This window comes from Cyclospora cayetanensis, unplaced genomic scaffold (genome assembly GCF_002999335.1).
Source record: "Cyclospora cayetanensis isolate NF1_C8 unplaced genomic scaffold, CcayRef3 CcayRef3_contig_14, whole genome shotgun sequence".
NCBI classification, from domain to species: Eukaryota; Apicomplexa; class Conoidasida; order Eucoccidiorida; family Eimeriidae; genus Cyclospora; species Cyclospora cayetanensis.
In genome coordinates this window covers 276925-300055 of record NW_020312081.1, presented here as the reverse complement: position 1 = coordinate 300055, position 23131 = coordinate 276925, and the positions used below count along the sequence as shown (strand labels likewise).

Here is a 23131-nt window from a genome sequence, read left to right as displayed (position 1 = left end):
GCAAAACACTGTCCTTCAGGTCCCCCAATACAAGATGCAGATACGCGCTAGACTGTAGCTTGGTCTGTCTGCTGTTTGTTTTGCTTTGATCTCCAGATATCCTTGCCCCTCAGGTTCATTGCTCCCGAAGGTGCTGTGAATACACTTATATACCCCGTGGCAGCGTCAGCTTCCCCCGCACCTCGTCCCCGCCATACGCACGCATTACTTTGAGCTAAAGACAAACAAAAGTCTCATGTGAAGCCCATATACACGTGAGGCGGGGCTTATTGCCTGAAATCACCTCATCATGGAGCCCTCCTACTTGCACCCCTCTGTTTCCTTGTCTCAACCAGACTACGCACGCTTCTGTAAAAGATATTAATCAACGGCGATACAGCCATGAGTATCTGACACTCAATTTGGTCTGTTTCCTTTCCTTTTTGGCCCCAACTGTCAACGAAAAACCGCTGCCGCTACTGCTCCCAAGAAACTTCTTTCCCTGCTTCGGGTTCGTGCTGCAGGCAAAGGAGAGATGCCTTTTCCAAACCAAGATTGGGAGCAGAGTTTCCAAGGACCCATGGAAGAAACTTTAGGCTCCCGTACAGCAGAGAAGGATACAGAAGATGCCAAAGGCTGGAGCCCCTGGATGGCCTCCACCGTGCTGAAATTCGGGCGTCCGCACGTATCACCCCATGAGGATGCAGAATTGGGTACACCTGTTTTGCCCTAGAGTCACATGGAATTTCTAATTCTCAGACTCCATCTTTGTCTGCACAGCTCTACTCGTTTGCTTCATTTTCTCTGGATGAGGTTTCCCTACAACCCTTAACTAAGATGCTTCCACCTATTTTCTTGTATATTTTTTCCCTTTGTTCCTTCTCTGTCGTTTATATGACTACGTATCTGTGTGCTTGCCTGTCTGCCCCTTCTGGATACTTCATTGTTCGTGTGCGCAAACACTGTTGTCCGCACGCGTGCTGAGTTTCCTGCGAGCCCCCATCATTTTCTTCCAAACCCCCTAATGCGCCAGTATGAGCTTTGCTGGGTGATCCCCCAGTAAAAGTCTTCACGCCGATTATTATTTTTACGTGCGTGGATCTGTATATATATATGTATGCAACGCTTTTTATGCTTACATCTGGGTCTGTTTACAGGTAGAGCTATTTGGCTCTTGTATAACCACATATCAGGAGTTGTCTTTGAGTGATCACTGCTTATGAGGTGTGTACTGCTACTCAGACTGGCAACAGCTCGTTCGAGATATGGTGGAGGCTGCACAAAGAGGAAGCTCCTCGACTGAAGGTTTCAAAGACAGTACACCCGCCGAAGAGGCCTCTACCACCTACAGTAGCATCAGCAGCAGCTGTTCCGGTCCTCCAGACAGCTTTTTAAGCAGCAACAGCAGCAGTTTTACCACCTCCAGCGGATTGAGCAGCTCAAGCAGCAGCTTTACCAGTAGCAAAAGTGCCAGAGCTTCCACCAGCAGCAGTAGTAGCAACAGCATCCGCAGTGTGTGCACGATGGCAGAACCTTCTAGCAGGTGCTCTCCGCAGCCTTCGGAAGAAGTGCGCCTCCATCTGCTTGGACCTGAAAGCGCGTCTGACACGACAGGGTTAACATCCCCAAAAGCGGCTCTCGCGGCTGCGCCTGCGGAGCGGCAGCAGCAGAAACAACAACAACCACAGCAACTGCACGACAAGCTGGTGCACCAACAGCTGTTGCTGATTCAGCAGCAGCAAGCGGTATATGGCCAGATGCTGTCTGAGGGTCTTCAATTCCTCTCTCTTAATCATCTGCCGTCAGAGGCTGCGAAGCCAGTGCAGCAAACGCTGCTGACGAACCAGGAACGCGGCCAAACGACAGCGCTTACTACGGAGCTTGTGGTGACAGAGGCACCTGAAGGAGCTTGTTCCAATATCTTTGAAGAGGGTGGCTTTCAAGGCCAGAATGAATCGCAATGTGTTGCAAAAAACGCCTTGCACTGCAACCAAGAACAAACACCTCATCGTCCACTGCTTTCACTGCTGCAGAAGCAGCATCAGCACTTCCGTGAGGTGCAAAAACAGGTGGAGAGTGATAAGCTGAGATGGCGAATAGAGGAGCTCATTGAAGCCACAGTGGGGCCTAGCGACCTCCATGAGCCAGGAATTAAGCAGGAGCCGCAGTCGCTTGTAAACAGCAGTGCAGTGGAGATGTCACTGCCAGAGGCAAGCCCGCCGGAGCAGGAAGTACAGACAGATCAGCAGAGAATGAGACAAAATGAGCAGCTTCAGTACGATCGAATAGTCCGCACGCTGCATCAGCTCTCAAAGAACGTAACTCCCCAGCAACGTCAGCTGTTGACAGACATTATGACCACCAAGCCTGTTCGAGAGCAGCTGCACGCCACAGCGCCGCTGCACCTCCCTCTCCGCCCCTTTCTTAACAGCAGCTGCAGCAGTCCCAGCAAGGTCGATGCCTCTGCGTTCTGGCAGCAGCTGATCCGTAAGATAGATCCTTTTACATTCCGCAGAAACGAACCAAACTTAAATCAAATATAGTCGGGAAATTGTAATCTGCCGATGCTTGCCATATATTTCTTTTCTCTAGCTATTGTATTGGTATATCACCTACAAGTGAGATGGATCTCCGGCTTCGTCTGAATTGTGTGCAACTCTGGGATGTATCTACAGCTCAACAGTCCCCTGTATGGGCTGCTGGGGAAAGCGCTTCTCTGCTACTGGCCTTACAGAGCCTGTACGCTGACCAGATTCTGCCATCCGCCTTCAACCTGAAAGGAAGACTACTGGAGACAGGCTGCTCTCACCATATTACCACGAACTTTGTGGGGACATACACCACAAACACTACTGCGCACCAAATAAATTAGATAGCTTGCTGAGGGGCAGCAGCTCTGCTGAAGAGCAACTACAGTCGGGCAACCAGATCACCAGACGCTAGCGCGAGTGAACTGGGCATCCTGTTTTCGAATTAGCCATGTGCCTGCTTCTGAACACCTGTAGATATGTAATTGGGCACCGCTGATGTTGCATCATTTTGCGTAGACCACACAGGATTGATGCACTGAGACCATACGAAACTAACAGCAAAAGAAAGAAATGTCGGAAGAGGTTCTGGGTGGTTTCTGAAGTGACAAATATGAAATAAGTACTTATGGCTGTATATATGTATGCATTTTCGTGATGTGCAGTACTTTTAGGATTTACTGTTGTATACTTGGACGTCCATGACTTGGGATAACGAGTTTTGTTCATCTTTGAAAAAAGCGAGAAATGGCTAGCATCGCATCCCTGTGCACAGTCCACATCGCAACCCTCTATGCTGTTATGGGTCTGATGCGAGGCGCTGCGATGTCTCCTCAGCTAGAATACTACAAGCAAATGACAGATACTTGCCGTGTGGAGTGCCAAGGGGCACCAGGAGAGGAAGTAGTTTATCTTCTACATCCTCCCCAAGGCCACCCTGGTTGGGTAGACGCGAACAACCCTGTAGACCCTTATCCTGAAGAGCTCTGGAACAGCTTCATGCAATTCGTAGAGGCTCTATCCATGTCTGACTGCAGCAGACTTGAAATAGGAGGGGGCAGGTGCGCACCTTCTGTTCTTCCTTACCCCAGAGCATCCCTTAAGCCGCTGTGAACTTGAAGCCGTAAGGTCTAGCCTGTGCTTCTCGACAGTCCAGTCTATTGCTTTAACTGTACTGATAGATCGCAAAACTGTTGCGAGCTGATGGGGGGCTCTCTGGCTGGCACGCAGGAGTATGCTTAGATCATACGGTATGTGGTTTACGTGGACTGTAACGTCTGCAGGGTTGTCTTGTGGGGCCTCAGGTACGGCATGGCTCGGTTCCTTCAGAGCCGGAACTTTGCCTTTCTCAGAGGCTACAGCCTGGGGCAACTCTGTCACATTGTACAGCTAGCAATCTCAAAGAGAAAGGTTCTCGCCTACGAGGATAACATCTTGAAACCCGTCAACCAGTGCAAGAAGGTTGTCAACGCCTTCCTGGTAAGGTCATTTCAGTTATCCATAAAAAAAGAACGCTTTTTTGGATGGCCGTACAAAAACCGCAGGCTTGTGGCTCCTCTTCCTTTTTCGGTATCTTCAGAGACTGCCTGAGAGGAGCAGCAGCAAGAACCACATTAGCAGCGTCGGAGAACTCCAGCATTGCATTTTGGAGCTCCTCAAGGCAAACCCGGGAGGTCTGACACTCTCGACGCTAAAACGGAAAATTAAATTAAGGCAAGGCTTGTTGCGACCTTCTTCATTGCCACCTCGGTAGCAAGCAGCTGGGAAGCCGTACTCCCTACAACTCCCATAAGACACCCTTGCATTTGGCTTTTGCAGATTCCTTCTTCACACACGTGGCCATCCGAAATTTGTGCGTCGCTATCTATGTGCGTCTGTTCTGAGTCATTCTGCGTGTTCTAATTCGTTTCCTGCATCATCTCGGATTATTCACATGTGCATTAGTTGCTGCTTTTACGTGCATTCACCTCCTTCTAGGTTTGGAAAGGAGCTATCTCAGACAGTTTTCAGCTGTACAAAGCTATACGACCTAATGCTCCTCCCTGAAATTCGTGCAGTCTGCACCACTGTTAAGGTCGGTCTCAAGCTTGGCACTTATCCCCTTTGCTTGCGCTTCTCCCCAGCCCTAAGTCCTTGCCTCGCAGCTTATCGCATCACTCCTCTCGATCGCTTGCCTCTCTCCCTTCTACTGCTATTTAAGTAGGAGATCAGCTTTGAGACCTTCTACGTACTGATGTTTTTCTCTCCGTGGACCACCGGTCCAACCTATGATACGCTCTACTAAGAGGCGGGAGCATCTTGTCACTATCGTTTTCTCTCGTTATGTCTGTTCGTGTCTCTCCCCTCTTCCCCCCCTCCCCTCCCTTCTCTGTTTCTGCGAGTCCATGTAGCCTCTCGTATTCCTGCCGACAATAGCCTTCATGTTTGCCATGTCGTGCAGAAGGCTCGCCACATAAAGGTCATTCCAGTGCGCCCTATGGCATCAAGTCACTCCGCCGCCTCAGATGCCTCCTCATTGCCCCCCTTGCTACCAATAGCGGTAGAGTGGGATCTCCCTACCCAGTCTAGCAACAGCCTCAACGCAGCAGCAACTCCAATGGCACTCGATGTATCTGAACGCTCCCAGACGCCAGATGGAGGAGCCTCTCCCAAGGCCCTTGAGACTCTAACGGAATCGGCAGTCGGTGCACAGGAGAGCCTCCTGCGAGTTCCCAAGGCCTCTTCTGGGATGACGTTTACTTTGATGCTTGATAACGGCGTGGGTGCCATCAGCAGCACCTTTGAAGAGTTGCAACAGCAAAGCGCACGGGCATCTGCTGCTGCAAGAGCTCAGCTTGTCACTGGCCAAGGACGAGGTGGCGCACTTTTCACGAGTGAAAACAGAGCAGCCGCCGATGCGGCAGAAACAGCAGAAGCCTCAGGCAGCGAGACAGAATCTGAGGGGGCAAAGGGAGACCTTGACCTTATTTAAAGTATCACTGGGACTACTTATCTTGTATGAGAGGATTCCTCTCTTTCCTTCGCTATTGATGTATAAATATGTCAGCAAATAGGCTTTTGCATATATATACATCTATATGTTTGTATCATAAGTGCGTATACATGTGTTCTTATAATAATAATGCGCATTCCAAGAGATACTCGATATCAAAAATTACTTGACTATTCACACGCATCTATGCAGTCATATGTGTGTGTCGATATAAGTAGGAATGCACATGTGTAGGTATATGCACGTTTGCCAACCAAACTGAGAGGGCTCTGGTGGCCACCTCGAAGCAGCACTATATGCTGCACCAGAGCTGATCGTACACATATGAGGAATATATCATCTGAGCTGTGTGTACACTTCAGCCGGCATCTTCTTTCTCGATAGGGCATCCGCCCACGGCTATGGCTTGTCTCGCCTCAGACGGAATTTTCTCCCCAGGTGCAACTTCGTTATCCTCTCACCATCTGGAGCAGAGGTACAACAACTATTTGTGGCCGTGTGGCTGTCGCACTTCTCCACTATATCTTGCTCTGGGGCTACCTTTACGGACGAGGTTCACGCTGCTCATTCCACCTTAACCCTCTCGATTTTAGCCTACTAGCAACTGTTCTCATGGATGCGTGCATCTGTGGACGCTGATGTTATCAGCACTGTTGCGGAGTATACACTTTTGTACACCAAGCAAATCCGTAACTCCGCCGTATTTGAGAACACAGAAATGCCGACGCATCGCTTTTTGGAATGCCCCGTGTCTTTGTCGTCCTCCTGTCTCCCCCCTCCGTTGTACGGGTCCACTTCTCCCGCCCCTCCCTCTGCCCTACCTTTGTCGTACGTCAGCACCGGATGCTGCCGTGCAGTGTCAGCTCTCGCTGGATGCCATTTTTCATCTTTGAGCATAGCTCTGTAATTATTTGAGGCTGCTTGTACAGGCCAAATGAAAACATTTTAATGTTCCATTACAAGAGTCCGCCCCCTGGCAGTGTGTCGGTTTTCCCGCCAAACTATTGAGCTACCTATTTTGCTAGTTCGCTTCAGCCTTACACGTCTACCCATCTGCTTTGCTGGCTGCCCAGCATGATGGTCAACTATATCTCGAGTGAACTAAAGGCTGCTGTCTAGCCAGACCGCAATACGGCTTTTCTTTGCATCAAGCAGCCAGCTCTCGGGTTGGTTTCTTGACAACGACTGGTTGAAGTTGTGTATTCCATCGCACCGGGAGCTCAGTGCTTTATCCAAGGTCGGCGTAGGAAAGATTCAATTCCAGATCTAATCCAAACTTCCCCTCAGTTGAAACCCGAATAAAACCTTATCAATGACTCCCTCCCTCCCCTGCTTTCGCCTCTCAGGGCTCCGACAGGGAGGTAACAGGTGCAGGTAGGGCGTGCGTTGCTGTACCCTCTAATCACTGTCAGCTTTCACCGCCAGTTCCAAATAGCATGTAGCGCTCCTGGGCACAACGGTGCGTCCCAAGATTTGGAGTTTACGTTAGTTTGCAAAAGCCAGACTATGGGAAGCCTCAGCAAGTCCTCAATCTTTTAGTGGCGTTTAATTGAATTCAATAGATGTACTAGAAAGGCGCTTGAGTGTAGTTAGGCCATCTGCAATGAAGGGCTGCAGCAACGCGCACCCTAGTATCAGATTTACCCTCACATCAGAGCCCCATACGGCGCGGGCAGGGGAAGAAGAGAGCTCTCTTGAGAAGGGTTATGTAGATTTTCATCAAGTTTGTATTGAGTCTGAAGGTAAGTGCCTCCTTACGGAGATCACAGATGGTGCGTTACACGAACGGGTGGATGCACAAATTTAAAGATTCTAGACAAGTTAACGGTCAGGGCAGTTACGTGGGAAGGCTATCCACTTGCATAAATGCTGTATTGTCGGATATTCCATCCGCTGTGTCTCACGAGGTACCTCACGCCAAGAAACTCTGAACGAGACCTGCGGGGCAGAGTAACTGGCAAAGCGGGGCTTGGGTGAATTCGGGGTACAAAGTGTCCTAGGAGGCCATCTTTTGCTGGAATTTTTCATCAAGACGGCAGTATAATGAATATGCAGAGGAAAATGGTGAAAGAAATGATCTTTCTCATTATTTTGGCCACTGGCTGTCAGCACTGTAGGCTGCGGTGATCTGTGCAATCAAACAGGCACCTACAAGGGGCATCGGGGCTGTAATTCCTTGGCGATCTTTCAACGGAAAATGCGCTAGCGAAACTGCTATTTCATTTATATGCATATAATTGGGGCTGTAGTTTCAGAAGAGAAGGAAAAGACAGGAAAAAGAACCGATAGGGGCTGCCCTGCGTGCTCCTGTAAGGCCGCTGGAGCCGCTGCTGCTGCTGCAGCACACCCCTCCCGCTGCTGCAGCAACAGGGCTGACTATGGCGGCATCCGAGTCGAAAATGCGCCTTGCCCTGGTGCATTACCTCTCCTTTTACTGCTGAATTGCCGCTCGGAGGCCTCCTGCTGCCAAAGCAGGTAAGCTGCACGCTGGGCTGCTGCCTGTGAAGTGGTAATCAAACAACCGCTCCCTCCAGAGGAGCCGCACCTCAGCAGTGCCGTCTGTCTGCCCTTCTCTCCCTCAGTACGGCCTATTTGTTACTTATTGTCGCTGCTTCAGTGGCTGACAGTCTGTATATCAGCGGAAGACGGACGGAAATACGCAGTCTCTTCCTCCAGGCAACACAGCCGGAACCCCCGCGCGCCCCGCAAGCGTCACGGCGTGCTGCTGTGGCCTCTGGGTTTCTTTCCGATTCTTACCCTGTGGGTTCTATATCTGTTATACTGTTAAGATACTTGCCTCTCTTCCGTTCGGTTTGCTTCGTCGGCTCTTTTTTGCCTGGCATACTCGGCTTCCCCCTCTTCTCTCTGGACCTCTCCCCCCTCCTTGCGGAAGCAAAGAAGTCACCCACAGGGGAGGTCTTTGCAGCCCTTCATTCATTCTTATTCAATCTTTTATCTTAGCTGGACTCTGCTAGTCCCGTCCCCTTGGGGTGTATCCCTACGTCTCTATTGTTTTATCCTCTATAGAGGCTCCGCTGTCTCCTCCACAGCCTGTCTCCTAGCTTCGTATCGGTGTCTCCTTAGCGAATCCACGATGTCGACAGGCACGCTAGCACCCTCCCCCACCTCCGCTGCGGGCGAGAGCCAGCTGCCCCCCCAGGCGCAGCAGCAGCAGCAGGCGCCTCCCCCTCAACAGCAGCAGGCTCCTCAACAACAGCAAACCTCCGGCCACCCCACATATGTATCGCCTTCCCTCTACATAGGGGATTTGCATCCCGACGTGACAGAGGCGATGCTCTTCGAGGTGTTCAACTCCGTGGGGCCAGTCACTTCCATTCGAGTATGCCGAGACAGCGTAACGCGACGCAGCTTGGGCTATGCATACGTGAACTACCAAACCCTGCAGGATGCCGAGCGCTCTTTAGATGCTTTGAACTATACGCTGATTAGGGGGCAACCGTGTCGCATTATGTGGAGCCAGCGTGACCCTACTCTGCGGAAGAGTGGAAATGGCAACGTGTTTGTAAAGAATCTTGATAGGAGCATCGACAACAAGGCCCTCTACGATACCTTCTCGCTCTTTGGAAACATTCTCAGTTGCAAGGTCGGCGTGGATGAGAGCAACAGGAGCAAGGGTTACGGGTTCGTCCACTACGAAAGCGAGGCTTCGGCGAAGAGCGCCATCGAGAAGGTGAATGGCATGCTTATTGGCGGAAAGACGGTGTATGTAGGGCCGTTTGTTACGCGCAGTGAGCGGGAGAGCGCCGGAGAGAACCGATATACGAATATCTACATCAAGAATATTCCCAAGTGCTGGGGGTCCGTGGAGGCTCTAAGGCCGATTCTGGAGGAGTATGGAGAGATTACAAGCCTTGTAGTTCGGCAGGATCCTAAAGGCCGTTACTTTGCCTTCTGCAACTTCGCCGAGCATGCAGAGGCGAAGGCGTGTGTGGATAGCCTGAACGGCCGGCCTGTCAACGAGAAGGGGTTCAAGGAGAAGGGCGAGCAGCAGCAGCAGCAAGACCAGCAGAAGGCGGAGGGGGAGGAGGGCACGACTGCCGCTGGGGAGGGCAGTGGAGCCGATGGCAGCGAGGAGATGCTGCTCTTCGTAGGACCCCATCAATCTCGCGCGCAGCGTTCAGCGGTGCTGCGAGCTCGGTTCGAGCAGCAGCAGCAGGAGAAGGGGGAGCGTTACCAAGGCGTAAACCTATATGTTAAGAACTTGGACGACTCCGTAGACGACGAAAAGCTGCGCGAGCTGTTCGAGGCTTTTGGTCCGACCAGCAGCGTCAAAGTCATGCGGGATGAGCGCGGCGTCTCTCGAGGGTTCGGTTTCGTCTGCTTCGTCAACTCGGAAGATGCCACCAAGGCTGTCGCGGAAATGCATTTGAAGTATGTTCGGGGAAAGCCTTTGTACACAGGACTGGCAGAGAGGCGAGAACAGAGGCTCCAGAGGCTGCAACAGAGATTTCGGCTGCCTCAGATGCGTCCTGCTGCACCGGGTGTAGGTGGACCTCATGTTGGCTATCCAGCCGCGCCTGCAGCGCTTGCTGGCGTTGGGAGCTTTCAGCCTAGGCCTATGATGTATCCCCCGCAGTCTCACGTGACGATGCTCCCTTGGAATGGCAGGCAGCAGCAGCAGCAGCCTTTCCATCCCCAGCAAAGTCTCGCCATGCAGAGGGGGATGACGCCTGCGTTGCAGCACATCTATGGCCCTCAGTCGGCCGTAGCTGCTGCCGCGGCGCTTCAGGTGTCGCTACAGCAGCAGCAGCAGCAGCCAATGGTGCAGCAACAACGAGGGGCTGCTGGACACAGAGGGGGGAGAGGCGGTGCCGTGGGGAATGGGAAGCAGCAACAGCTGCTGAAGCAGCAGCAGCAGATGCCTGGAGGCGGCTCGTTCAAGTTCACCCCGCAAGTGCGCAACCCTCGAGTGGAGCAGCAGCAGCAACAGCAACAAATGCATGTGCAGCAACCGCAGCAGCAGCAGCAACAGGCACCTCTCGATACTCCCCATCTCTTGCTCTCCCCCGATGCTCCGCTGACGGCAGCGGCGCTGGCGGCAGCGCAGCCCTCCATGCAAAAGCAGATGTTGGGTGAGCGTTTGTTCCCGCTCATAGCTCGCCATCAGCCAGAGCTAGCTGGCAAAATTACAGGGATGATGCTTGAGATGGACAACAGTGAGCTGCTCATACTGCTGGAGAGCGAGGCTCAGCTGAAGAGCAAAATCGATGAAGCGCTGGGAGTGCTCCGGAGCGCCAACTAGGCTCGATTCAGAAGAGACAATGACCATCGGGGGGGGACAGGCCGCCTCTTCTTCTGTAGCAGCTGTCGCTGGCGAGAGGGGAGAGATGTGGCGGCAGCAGAGGGTTGGTCTTGCAACAACAAGACTCAAGAAGTGCGGCGGCATTCGAATGAACAGCAGCTGCAGGGAGGCAATTTTGCTGCGTGCGTGCAGCTGGCTGTAGCCAGCTGAATGGGTGGCAAGTTCAGCATACATCTACATACGTTTACGTGTATCCTCCTTCTGTGTTGCCTTGTGTAGAGGGACTGGGGGGTCCTCTCGTCGTGCAGGGGTTCTTTGTATAGGGCCTCCTTCCCTGTCTGTTCTGCGTCGTTGGTTGTGCTGTGTCTTGATCTTTTCACGTCGGTAGTGACAGCAGTGCTTCTGGTGATGCTGTCCACTCACCACACGCCAGCCTCCGCTTCCCTTTGGCGATGCGCAGAAGGTCTCTTTCCTCCCCTCCTCGCGTTTTCTTTCTGGCATGGGCATATACATATGTATATATATGTATATATATGCCGGCATACAGTGCTGCAGCACTCACTGTTGCACGGTTCAAGGGGCCTCTGGGTCGCTTTCACCTCCCTCTTGGCACACGTAGGGGCGGAGGGGAAGGGGGGAGGGGGGCCCTCTTCTGGTTTTGTACAGTGCGGTGCGGCGACAATTTGTTCGTATCAACATTCAGATGGGGGCTTAAGGGGGAAGGAGAGAGGATAGGAGAGGGCAGGCGGGAGGAGATGAGATGTACACACAGTGGAGAGGTTACGCTGCCAATTAGTTCCCTTTTGTCTGCATTTCTGTCAGAGACGCGGAGGAAGTTGGGATGCCGTAGTCGCAGGGCCGAGGAATCGAGGCGCGGGAGCTCCCGTCGTCGTGGACTGAGCGACTGGCAACAAGAGCTGTTGTAGGGTTCTCCCGCGGACGGAAGTTTCGATGATAAAAGTTGCAGCTGTGGCTGTAGCAATGAAGATCTGGGGAGAGGCTTTAGGGTCCATGACTCTAAGACTCTCGCGTGGTGAGAGGTGCCTGTACGGGGTTGGGGGGGACGGAGGCGGAAAACGAAAGGGAGGCGACCGACGTGTCTGCCTCGCCCACCATCGGTCTGTACACCCCCCCCGTGCGAGCCAGCAAGTGTAGGTAGGCCCTTCATTCTGGGGGTCCGTCCATGCACAGCAGCGGCAGCTGTTATGCTGTCTTGTTGGAGGCGCGTGTATTTTGGGCTTAGCATTGGCGTTCGCTGCATATTTGTGTCACGTACGCGGCGAGCTCCTAGTGTTAGCTAAGGAGGCGCTGATTTAGGACAAAATATAAGCAAAGGCAACCGAGCTACCAAACTGCCTCTTTAAGTGAGAACAAGGGAGGTGCAATTGGATCGACGAAGCGACCTTGTGCTGGTCCAGCAGTTGTAGTTGCGTGTTGAGATTGAAGCGGGGGTACTACTAGAGGAATGCGCGGGGGTGGGGGGGTTGTTTACGCGATGTCGAATTCCTCTGTACATTGGGTTGGGGGGAAAAAGTGGGCACAACGGATTGGGCAGTGTAGGGCTTCCATCGCTGGTGGAGGCGCGCACACTTGAAACCGGCCGCAAGGGTGCATGCATCTTTTTTGGCGCGTGTCTCCCCAAATCAGTTCAGTTTCGTGCCCCATCCCTAGATCCCCTCTAGGCTGTCGGTCTATGTTCAAAGCAGCCTTCTGAACGCTGCACCTGCGCCAGCGATATTAAGAATAGACAGTAGTGTGAACAGCCCTGCAGGAGGCACAAAGGGCGTCTACATGCTACCGCTTCGCCTGCCGTCAAGAGAAAGGAACACCCAGACTAGTTTCAGAAAGAAACCAGGGTGAAACGTCTCCACAGTCTGACCGCTGCTTGGCTGGTGCCTCTCGTTTGAGCTCCGAACGATTATTTCTTTTGACAAGAATCAAACAAAAACCACCGCAAGACCGACGAGTGCGACGAGAAACTGTACTTGGTTGTTAACACCTCAGCTGAACTGCAGTGGCGTGTCAAGGTTCGCTGGATAGCTGTCCACGTGGACGACTTCTTGTCCAGCAAATGCATTCAAGAGCTATCACGCCATGCGCTTCTGATGTAACGCCAGTGTGTACAGTAGTGGCGTCTGCCTTTTTACTCTTCAGTGCATTACTTAGGGTTAAAGTTTGGTGGGGGGTGGCAAAGTGCAGGAATGTGACACGCTTCGGCAGTTGATTGTTAGTTAAAAGCAGAACTGAGTCATTCCTGCATGCTCTGTGACTTCTATGTTGGATCCGTGCACAATCACGCAGGCCTATATATGCCGTGGGTGACTGCGGTCACCGCTGAGCGCTCTGAAGGTTCAGTGTACCGGGAAGCACTCGGAAGAAGCAAGTTTTTGGCACCTCAACAACGGGCTTTGTAACTCTGGTGAGTGGAATAGAGTTGGCATCTTAACGAGGTGAGACACATGAGACTTCTTGCGGGCGGCACAGTAGCGCAGTAGGAAGAGCCGGCTCTGAGCAGGGGCGTGTCTTGGTGGCTGTGCAACAGGTCCAATATATAAATTTGCCTTCAATTTTTCTCGACAAGCAGCAGGAGCTGATGAATATAAATGACTAATTCGGGGTTGGGCCTAGTAATGACAAGCACCCAGGCTAGCCACTTGCTAGTACTCTAGCGTGCCGTATCGAGCTAAAACCTGAGCTAGTCCCAAGTTGTTTTCCGCTATATCGGAGGCTCCCGCCACACGACGAGGAGATTGAGTGTCAGGCGGATTATGTGTTGAGGAAAGGCAACGTGCGAAAATGTACCAGTGCTTTGGGGCCTAAACCGATGTTAGTGCCCTAAAAGGACAGAATGAGACCAAGGTGCCGTAACTCCAAGCCGATTAGCAAGACTACCATGATGCGGAAGTTCCTCATGGCTGACATCGGCGGATTCCCGGGCAAATTACATGTATCAACGACCTATTGGGCACTTAACATCACAGACGCTTTCCTACATATCCTTATTCAGACTAATGACAGGAACAAGACGACGTTCCAGTATCCCACTCGTAAACTCAAGAACACCTGTATGCCCTTTCGCAGGTGAGGCGGGCGATCAAAAAGTCCATACACTCTAGATATTTATGAGCCCACGCCCCGAAACCAAGCAGCGGTATTCAATATGGGAAATTAACTCTCCGCCGTCTAATAGGGCTTCAAAACGCACTATTTACATAGGCGCTATTTTACTCTCTAGACCGACCATCAGTCGGTACTGTACTCTACCAAGGGTTTTCAGGACTTCGATAACCCCAGACTTGTTCGCTGACCCAGGCGTCTCCTACAGTAAGCATTCGCAGTAGACTTGAAGGGCATCCCCAAAGTGGTGACCGGTGCGCTCTCGTGACACCCCAGCAATTCACTACTCTGCAGCACTACCGCTGTTTTATTGTGATGACATGCAGCTTTCATCGAAATGGAGTGGATCTTATGCCTTTGACTTCTCTGTATCAGCTCCTATTGTCAATGTACAGAGGGGCAAAAGGGTGCAGCACGATCACGTTGGGGATGGCGTGCTATGTTTAAAGTAAAGCGGTGACTGTGTCAAGTGTACATTCCGACTTCATTCTGCAGTGTCAATGTGCACAAAGCACATGATCATCTTCTTTAGAGCCATGATTGAATCAAGTCTGCGCTGGAAGAAGCTTGAACAGTTCTTGTGGCGGCCTGCAATGCGCCTCGCGGAAGAGGGGCATACACTGTCCTGCCCAGATTTTCAACAGTTGACTATACAGTTCTTTTGCAGCTGGTTCTGTGCAAAGCCTCTCGGTTTCTGGAGAGCTTTGAGCAAATCTGGCAAGTAATGTTTTTGTTAGACTGAGGGAGGTCAAGAATCAGAATAACATCCACGTCGTCATTGACAAACTCAGCAGAAGTGCCCATTCATCCCTTGCCCCAGCTATGCCGCAACTCAGAAAGTCGCTCAATCATGCGCTCTTGTGAGCCTTCGTGACGCAACTATGTGGAGACCATAATGTGGCCACTCTAAACGACCAGGGCAAATGGATAGAGCAAGCGCATCACCCGCACTCTTCTGCGGTATTTGCAACTTGTGATTACACACTTCGAGACTCTTGGTTTGCATTTCTTCCTTGTGATGCATGGGTTCATAGTGAAACGGAATACGTGTCTTTGCGTTGCACCCGCTCCTTTGGACTACACAGAATAGACCTTCTCCAACCCGGGTGAGATCTGGTGGTCCGGGGTCAGCAGCTACCTTTGGCAGGGGAAGGATTTATCGAGCAGCTGGCCGGTGCACTCGCATATAGACTCAGAGCTCAACAAAGACAAGCACAGGATTATGGTAAGTGGCCGTAGGCAATGTATTTCGGGTCTGGCTGTTTGATCCTGACGGAGCGGCAGGCTTTACGGGGTGTACCAAAAGGTGGCCAGACAAACGCGTTTGTTTGCCTCCAGGTGATTAGGACCACTTGCTATCCTCTCACGAATCAATAGTCTTTCGTGCTCGAAGAGTTACACGTACAGCTAGAGGCTCTACAGAACTGACAATAGTGACATGACAAAGTTTCAACGCACGCTCCCCGGATCACTTGCGGACTTCGCCACGCATGCAAGCTGCCCCATTGAAGACCGAGGATCCACAAAAGGCCATAGAAGTGCGGGAGTATAGGACTTTAGGCCTTCGAGGACACATTGGCGCGCGTTCCACGTACGACGGAATGGGGAATCGCAACCTTATTGATTGAAGGAGTCGCAGCTGCAGCCTTCGGTGCCTGTAGAAGAACTGACGGTACTTTTGGCTATGAACGCTAGTTGCCATGGAGGACGCTCTTCCTCACATTCCCGCGTAGTTGTCGTAGCTACTTCCATCTAAGAGTGGCGCTCGAAAGCTTTCAACTACTATTTTTCTTGAAAGGGTGTTCTGTATACTAGGATTTATGCGCAGGCACTCCCACGTACGTTGTCCCCATGATCATTGTGGGGCTTTGAAATCGCCTACGCTGCATGTGCCTGCTGTATTCGCATGCAAACACTGCACCATGAGGCCTGGATGCACTGCTAAGCTAGCGAATTTACTTTTACATTTTCCGATCTTCTGCTTTCTCGTAGCAGTCGCTGCGCCAGCGAGACATCCAGCCGAAGCGATAAGGTTAGTTTGATTCCGCTTTCGTTGTTAGCTAGCTAGCTGCATGTCATACTTCGCCTCGATTTGACTTTACCGATCGACGCGTACTTTGCGCTTCTCATTTGCATTGCCTTTCGCTTTCCTCCCTTGCTAGGGAGTGTCGAAAGTTGCAGCAGTCCTTTTTTCCCGTACAAGTTCGCAATGTTGTGTGCGTGTGCACTACACTATATGTGCAACTAGGTGTGAATGCCTCGGAGTATTAAGACACTACAGCCACGCGCATCCTTGGTTGTTCGACTCCTCTCATGCCTAAACACTGAGGCGTTAGGCAGGGAACATGGGGAGTTTTTTCAAAGGGGCACTCGACGATTTGTCACAAAGTTCGCATCAAGTTTTGAGTGAAGTGCCTCAATACGAAACGAATTAGATGGGACATTACAGAAAGGGCAGCTTAAGATAGCAGAGGCTTATTTCGCCTCTCGGACGGGCACTGCCTTACCTCCGCGCACGCCAACCGAGCCTACGGAGACGCAGAGACTCCCCTTACCGGGAAGGGCACACACACCGAACAATGAACACTAGCGTAAACGAGTGCTTCGAGGGAGGGAGCAGTCAGACACCGTACGCAAAGAACACGGTGGGAACGCAGGCCCTTAAGCCCATGGAGAAAGACTAGATAGCACTCCCCCCACCACTATGCGTAGGGGATCTATACGATACGCTATGGTAAGGAGCCACACAACAGCAGGCATCTGTGTCCTTGTCATGGCTCCGTTTCGAATGTGACACCATCTTCAAGTTTGTCAAAAACACCTGCGCGCCCTAGCGCCATCCTTCCTCCCCCTATGGTGCCTCTACATCATCCCGTACGCCCATTCGGCTGCTTCTCCGTCTACAGGTTCCTAGTGGCATGAAGCCGCATAGATGCGTTTCTACGGGGGTCACAGCTACCCCACAGTTACCCGAACATGGCAAATACGCGCAGTACTAGTACCACTTGTGGCTCACGCACGGCAATACACCCAAATGTAATGTAATGCAAAGTGGGACCAACAGTTCAAATATAAAATGGGTGATCAGAAGGGGCTAGAAACGATGTGAGAACAGGCCCATAAATCCTGCCCGGCAATTTATTTGTGTGCGAAAGTTCAGATGTGTGGTGGGTCCATCCGCACGATGAGGCGACCCGTGTACCTCGTGGTCGCAGACCCCAGCGATCTGTGCCTAACGCATGTGCATACGCGTAACACCCGTCTGCAGTCTACCACTATTCGTGCAGTACAGTTAGTAGATGTACTTCTTCTCATACAGCGAGGCACCGGCGTCCGCACCTCCAGCTCCGCCGGCGTACTTGCCGAGCTGTGCGTCGCTGTTCGCCTTTGCTCTCTCCAGGAGCGTCTGTTGAGCCTTCGCCTTGTTTTCCGGCTTCCCGGCCCAGTGCTTGAGCGTGGATGCCTGCAGAGCTCTTCCGTAGGAGAAGGAAAGCTTCCACGGGTGCGGCCCGATCTTGTTCATGGCGTCGAGATTCACGGAAGCCTCCTCCTCCGACTGACCTCCAGAAAGGAACATGACTCCTGGCAGTGCCGGGGGGACGGTGCGAGAGAGAGCACGCACCGTGAAAAATGCAATTTCTTCCGGGGTGGCCTTCGGTCCCTGGGCGCCAGGGGTGACCATGTTGGGCTTAAGAAGGGCCCCCTCCAAAAGAACCTTCTGGTTGTTGAGTTCTTTGAAAACAGCTGCCAGAACCTTCTCAGTTACTTGGGCGCAGTGACGGATATCATGAGCGCCGTCAGTGAGGATCTCTGGCTCCACAATCGGGACGAGCTTGTTCTGCTGGCAGATGGCGGCGTACCGAGCGAGGCCGTAGGCAACCTCTGCAATAGACTGGTTGGATGGCTTGTTCTTGGCCTCGTCGATCTGCAGCACTGCCCTCCACTTTGCGAAGCGGGCACCTGCCTCGTAATACTTCTTGCACCGCTCGCTCAGGCCGTCTAGGCCCATAGTCGCTTGTTCCCCATCGGTGCCTGGGATGACTTCCAGGCCCTTGTCGACCTTGATGCCGGGGATGATGTTCTCCTGCTTCAGAAGCTCTACCATGGGAACACCCTCGGGTGACTTCTGATACAGTGTCTCCTCGAAGAGAATAGCGCCACTGCAGTACTGGCCTAGACCCTTTGAAGTGAAGAGCAAGCCTCGGTAGAAAGCACGATTGGCCTCAGTGTTCTCTACGCCAATGGAGGAGAAGCGCTTCGCAATAGTGCCTGAGAGTCCATACCGCATGCAGGCACCAGGCCCCGAGAACATGAGAAGCATCCAGACCAGATCCATCCCGTACACACGCATGCAACGACCGGCATGCCGACCAGCACACACCAGGAATCACTGCGTCACAAAACACTGGATTAGAGGGCTTGGCAGGGAAAGACACATGAAAAGAGAGCACACAGCCTTGTGCAAGTAGAGACTGGGCCACGAATGCGCATGGGCACCTAGCACTGTGATGCAGTCAACTAGAGCCAATCACACAGCTTTGATGAGATCTAAACAAAAATCCGGTTACTGGGAGATATTAACACAATATGAGAGCCACGCGTTGAGCACAGAGAAATGCGTAGTTACCGGTAGACTCATCGGCTGCAAGAAGTCCTTTGCCAGGAGAGGCCAGACTTTTGGCGGTGGTGGCGAGCTCCTTGGCGATTTCCTGAGGAAGTTCTGCCTGCACGGCCAAAGAATCACAACAAAGACTAAGGTTGCCGTTGAGAGTAAGGGCGGGCAAGAATATGAAGAGGTTGACAATGGCCGTATCCCAGCCAACGCCGAATCGTTTGCCCTCTGCAAATCGACAAAAGCTGCTTCTTTGAGCTTGCATTGAGAACAGAATACATACAGAGCGTCTAATTCCAGTGACCGGAAACGATAACCCCGGAGGGCGATGCAAATGGATGTACCAGGACTTAATCTGTGTGCAGCCGGCGCGGGCACGTTGACAGAGCATGGTAGTGTGGTTAAGGCTCCTCTCACCATTTTAACGAATAGATGGGCACAAAAATGAGTGTGCAGGCGGTCTGAGGTGAAAAGCTGTGAAGTTTAACTGAGTAGAGTAGAATATGCAACAGTAGGGGTGTATGCTGTTGTGTGGGGGTGAGGGAGGAGCAGTGTGAGGCAGCCGGGAGCATGGGCGTGCACATGCACCTGATGTTGCACAGTCTGCTGCACTGTTGCATTGTTCTTTCCTATACTGCAGCAAAGCACATTTATCTGTAAATGAATCGGATGTACCTTCTAGGCTGGCTCTTCTACACGCTGGAATGGGCACGGAGGGCAGGCAATATCTATGGGCACCGGGAATTAAAGACACATACTACCAATGCAGCAACATGCCCCTGCACACCCCATGTCCCCGAGTCTGATCCTGTTCAATCTATTCATCCCTTCAAAAACCGTACATTCTTGTGGCGTCATCTATCCTTACAGGAACATTCAGACGGATTGATACTCGTGAGTGCACATCCGACCAGACCGAGCGATATTCCCGATTTCTTTTTGTGTTTCCCTCTTATCGCCAGCTATAGTACCTAAAGTGGGTGGACTTCTGCTTCTCTGTGGATTGTAAGGGTGAATTATGCATACAGAACGGGGCCTAGGTCGCCGCACCAGCCCCGTATGTCGATTTTCTAAGCAAGGTTCGCAGTGATAACCAAGAAGTAAAAGACTTGACTGTTGTTTCTGTGGGGGGTATGTTCAGTTCCTCGCTTTTACTGTCGTTCTACAGCCTTCCTGGTACTAGCTTGGAAGTGGGCAAGTTGCATCGCAGCTCGCAGCTGCTGGTGAGAAGGCCAGGGCCACGTCTTGCAGGAACGCCACTTAGCACTCCGAAATTCCACTTTATTACACCACTCCTCATATGCACGGAGATGAATCACTGCCCGAGTGTAGCATCGTTATAAAGGGGGAATATTCGATAAGTTAGTCCTTATCCTGCATGAAGGATGTGTTAAGTAAATGGATCAGGTACCGCACTTTCCAGCATTTGTCTGATGGTGCCTTCTCTCGAACATCGCCTTAATGCTTGCAACTTAGCCTTGGCCTCTGCTAAAACAGCTGACATAGCTTTCTGTTGGGGATTTAAAAGACGTGGCTCACTAAAGACCCCTTCGTGCCTACTTCGACGGCAGATTGAGCAGGTGCGGGCTTGTCGCACAAACTGCCGCTGCGCATTATAAATCATTATAATGAGGGTCCCCATGTGTTTCCAAACTTGATCCTTTGCTGTGGCTGATTGTTCGTCGCTTCCCTACCCATCCTTCGCCGTGTTGGACCTATACTTTTAGCGAGTCACGTTGCACTGAGGTGCCCTCAAAAAAACTATGTATGTTTTATGAACAATTTTTTCGAACTGGCTTGCGAGTTTCAGTGTTAGTACGTTTTTTATGTTGCTGAATAGAGGCAGTATTTGCAGTGGGCTAAGGTACACTTTAAAACCTCGACCACGCTAGTTACACACTTTAAATTAGTGAAGGGTTGACCAAGTGTTTTGTCCGTTCCTATATCTTTTTTATTGCAGAATAGACGGCTCTTAGCTCTATAAAACATGACGCAATGTCGTGTACATGTGAACTACATGCTATTTGCAACTAGCAGTGTAAATTCACGAAGTGCTTAGACGTTATAGCAACGCTCACCCTAGCTGTTCCTATCCTCTCATATTGGGAGATCTGAGTGGCACGGACGGGTAATGCATAGCGTTCTTCTCGGAACCACACTACGGAGAATCTCTACAAAGCTTTAATTGAGTTTGAAAATAAGTATCTCATTACGGAGACCTGGGAGGGAGCACTACAGCTGGTAGCACCGGATGGTTCGATGCATCCGTTCGCCACTCATCCACTTGCTACGGATGCAAACGAATGCCAGGTTCCCCACAACATGTTTTGGTTTCTTTGGCAACAGGCTGGGTGGAAAATCCCTCTGGGGATGGACGTTTGGAGTGGCACAACTCATGTTGGTGTGGCACAGGCCAACGTTCAATCTGACGTATACGCGGTAGGTCACCAGTTGGTGGAAACGCATAATCTGTCAGCCAGTGCAATGCGCATGGAAGCATCGCTGAGGCAATGCCCCCCACTAGAAATATGACTTCCTTTATGATGGACAACTAGTCGAAGATTTGATCCGCAGAATGACGAGTGGATTCTGTCGACGCGTCGGTATATCGAGAAAGATGAAGCCTTAGTTGGTGGAAGCCAACATGTAGAAGAACAGGTGCTTTATCCATCATTTGTTTCGCGTCCATTCAAAGTGTCACGCCAGGTGGTTGCCGGATTGGCAGAGACTCAGCGGCTCTGCAGCCGCCTTCTGAGAGGGCCACGTGTAACACACTACCAGAGGTTTGATGAGCTGATGAGAGCACTGCTGCATGTTTATGTGAGAAGAAAAAACCGAATAAATACTTCAAAGCTGTGGGTTTGTGGTCTGTATCAACAGCCCTCGTCTACTTGTTTTAGAGGACGAGGAAAGAACACCTTAGTGAAGCTGCACTCATAAGCCCCGTTAGACAGCTCCCAGCGACGCACCAACTTCCATTGTCATAAATTTAACTATACGAACTGAAGCTTCGGGTTTGTGCAAAGACACGAGGGCCCAAACGAGACAGGTTTCAAACGAGGCTAGCTACTTAGCAAGCTAAGAACACGCATCAGGGAAGCGGAAAGCCTCCCGCATGCAGGGCGTGGTACAAGGAAGGGGGCTACCGAGAATAGAAACACAGTTGGAGACCCACCAATGGATCGATTTTGCAGAAGTATTAGCTCGCAATAATATAAGAGTTACTAGTGTTTATTGGATCTGGATCTGTTACACGAGCAGACGGCACGGGCGTGCAATCTGCCTCTTCCCTGTTTAGCGCAGTCTCTAGGATTGAAGTTTGATGAGGGGCGGCGAAATGCAGGGACTGGCAAGGCTATGGCAAGTGAAGGCAATTAGAATCGGAATTGGGCCCTACCTACATGATCTGTGACAAAAGCTGAAGCACCAAGGCATAGCCTCTTCTCAACGCACCCACAATGATGCTTTAGAGTTGTATGGGCTTGCATCTGATCACCAAAGTTTCATCCCTGCATTTGCTCGGTTTGCTCCTTATCTGACTGCTCTTATTCAAAAACCGTAGTCTACCACCTGTACAGAGGAAGCTGATGCCGCAGCAAGAAGCCTCATTGGCAGCCTTGCATATTCTTCAGTGCTTGCGCTACCCAAATACGACTGTTGTTTTTTCGACAGCCGGCGCTAATGACGCAGCTGTGCATGTTATTCTATCACACCAGACTTCGGATTTTAACACACCCAATCATTGCTTGTCATTCACATCGCCTCATCAAAACCAAGCAGCTGTATCTAGTGTAAGAAAACGATTTCTATGCACTTGCGTATTCTTCGCTTGCTAAGTAGCTAGCCTCCTTTGGACCCATTCTCGTTTTAGGCTCGCGTGTTGTTTCACAAACCCGAAGTTCCAAATTATCTAATCAAGTTTACGACAATAGAAGCTGGTGCGTCGCTGGGAGCTGCCTGATGGGGCTTATGAGTGCGGATTCACTGAGGCGTTCTTTCCTTGTTCACTATTACCTGTAAGCGAGGGCTGGTTGACACATGCCCCAAACCCATAGCTTTGAACTATTTATTCGGCTCTTCCTTCTCCCATAAACTTTCAGCAATGTGCTCATCTGAAAGTAAAACCTCAGGTTGTCCGTTATATGTAGACCTCTCAGAGGGCGGCTGCTTACCCGGCAAGCCTGCAACCATATAATGTAACACTATGAATAGACTCAAGACAAATTATGGGTAAAGCACCTGTTCTTCTACTTCGTGGCTTTCATCAACTAAAGCTTCATATTTCCTGATATACCGAATTGTTGATAGATTCCCCTTTCGAGGCTTTCTTACTTCTCTCAAAGCTTTCTGTTGAGCTGATCTCGGCATTAATTGATAAATCCGGGAGTGAATGAATGCCTCAAGCTCTGGAAGTCTCCACACCCGGGTGGCTTCCTGCGCATGGTTGAAGTGCGTCTACAACTAGATAGCATGCCGCAAAAGGCAGTCGTTTCCCTTCAGCAGGGGAGTATAGAGCGAGGTACATCTCCAACCTGCTTATCAAATCTTTGATTAGTTTGTCCTCTTTACCGCGAACACACCTTTCTGGTGGGCACAGCCTCATTGACGCATTCATAGGCATTGCACTGGCAAGCAAATCA

General features: G+C 51.3%; 3 protein-coding genes across 3 annotated transcripts; 2 read left to right on the top strand and 1 right to left on the bottom strand.

The window, feature by feature from the left end:
- Positions 1–3254: 3254 nt before the first annotated feature.
- Positions 3255–4260, top strand: LOC34622508. Its single transcript, XM_026336647.1, has 3 exons — positions 3255–3508; positions 3812–3986; positions 4087–4260. The coding sequence occupies exons 1-3, from the start codon at positions 3255–3257 to the stop codon at positions 4258–4260; spliced, it is 603 nt and encodes a 200-aa protein (XP_026192432.1).
- Positions 4261–8593: 4333 nt separating this feature from the next.
- On the top strand, positions 8594–10762 carry LOC34622506 (polyadenylate-binding protein 1). Its single transcript, XM_026336646.1, has one exon. It carries the CDS (start codon positions 8594–8596, stop codon positions 10760–10762), a length of 2169 nt encoding a protein of 722 aa, XP_026192431.1.
- A 6409-nt stretch (positions 10763–17171) lies between these two features.
- On the bottom strand, positions 17172–18911 carry LOC34622505 (fructose-bisphosphate aldolase 2). The gene is made up of 3 exons (XM_026336645.1): positions 18688–18911; positions 18507–18631; positions 17172–18148 (listed from the first exon to the last, which is right to left on the bottom strand). The coding sequence occupies exons 1-3, from the start codon at positions 18909–18911 to the stop codon at positions 17172–17174; spliced, it is 1326 nt and encodes a 441-aa protein (XP_026192430.1).
- Positions 18912–23131: the final 4220 nt, after the last annotated feature.

Excerpts from the sequence above, each read along its gene's own strand:
- LOC34622508 (XM_026336647.1), top strand. The coding sequence starts at position 3,255 with ATGGCTAGCATCGCATCCCTGTGCACAGTCCACATCGCAACCCTCTAT. Across the intron at positions 3,509-3,811 it reads GAGCTCTGGAACAGCTTCAT|GTACGGCATGGCTCGGTTCC; the intron begins GCAATTCGTAGA and ends GTGGGGCCTCAG. Across the intron at positions 3,987-4,086 it reads AGGTTGTCAACGCCTTCCTG|AGACTGCCTGAGAGGAGCAG; the intron begins GTAAGGTCATTT and ends CGGTATCTTCAG.
- LOC34622506 (XM_026336646.1), top strand. The coding sequence starts at position 8,594 with ATGTCGACAGGCACGCTAGCACCCTCCCCCACCTCCGCTGCGGGCGAG.
- LOC34622505 (XM_026336645.1), bottom strand. The coding sequence starts at position 18,911 with ATGGTGAGAGGAGCCTTAACCACACTACCATGCTCTGTCAACGTGCCC. Across the intron at positions 18,632-18,687 it reads TCGGCGTTGGCTGGGATACG|TCTTTGTTGTGATTCTTTGG; the intron begins GCCATTGTCAAC and ends CGGCAACCTTAG. Across the intron at positions 18,149-18,506 it reads TGCAGCCGATGAGTCTACCG|GCACTATTGCGAAGCGCTTC; the intron begins GTAACTACGCAT and ends ATGGACTCTCAG.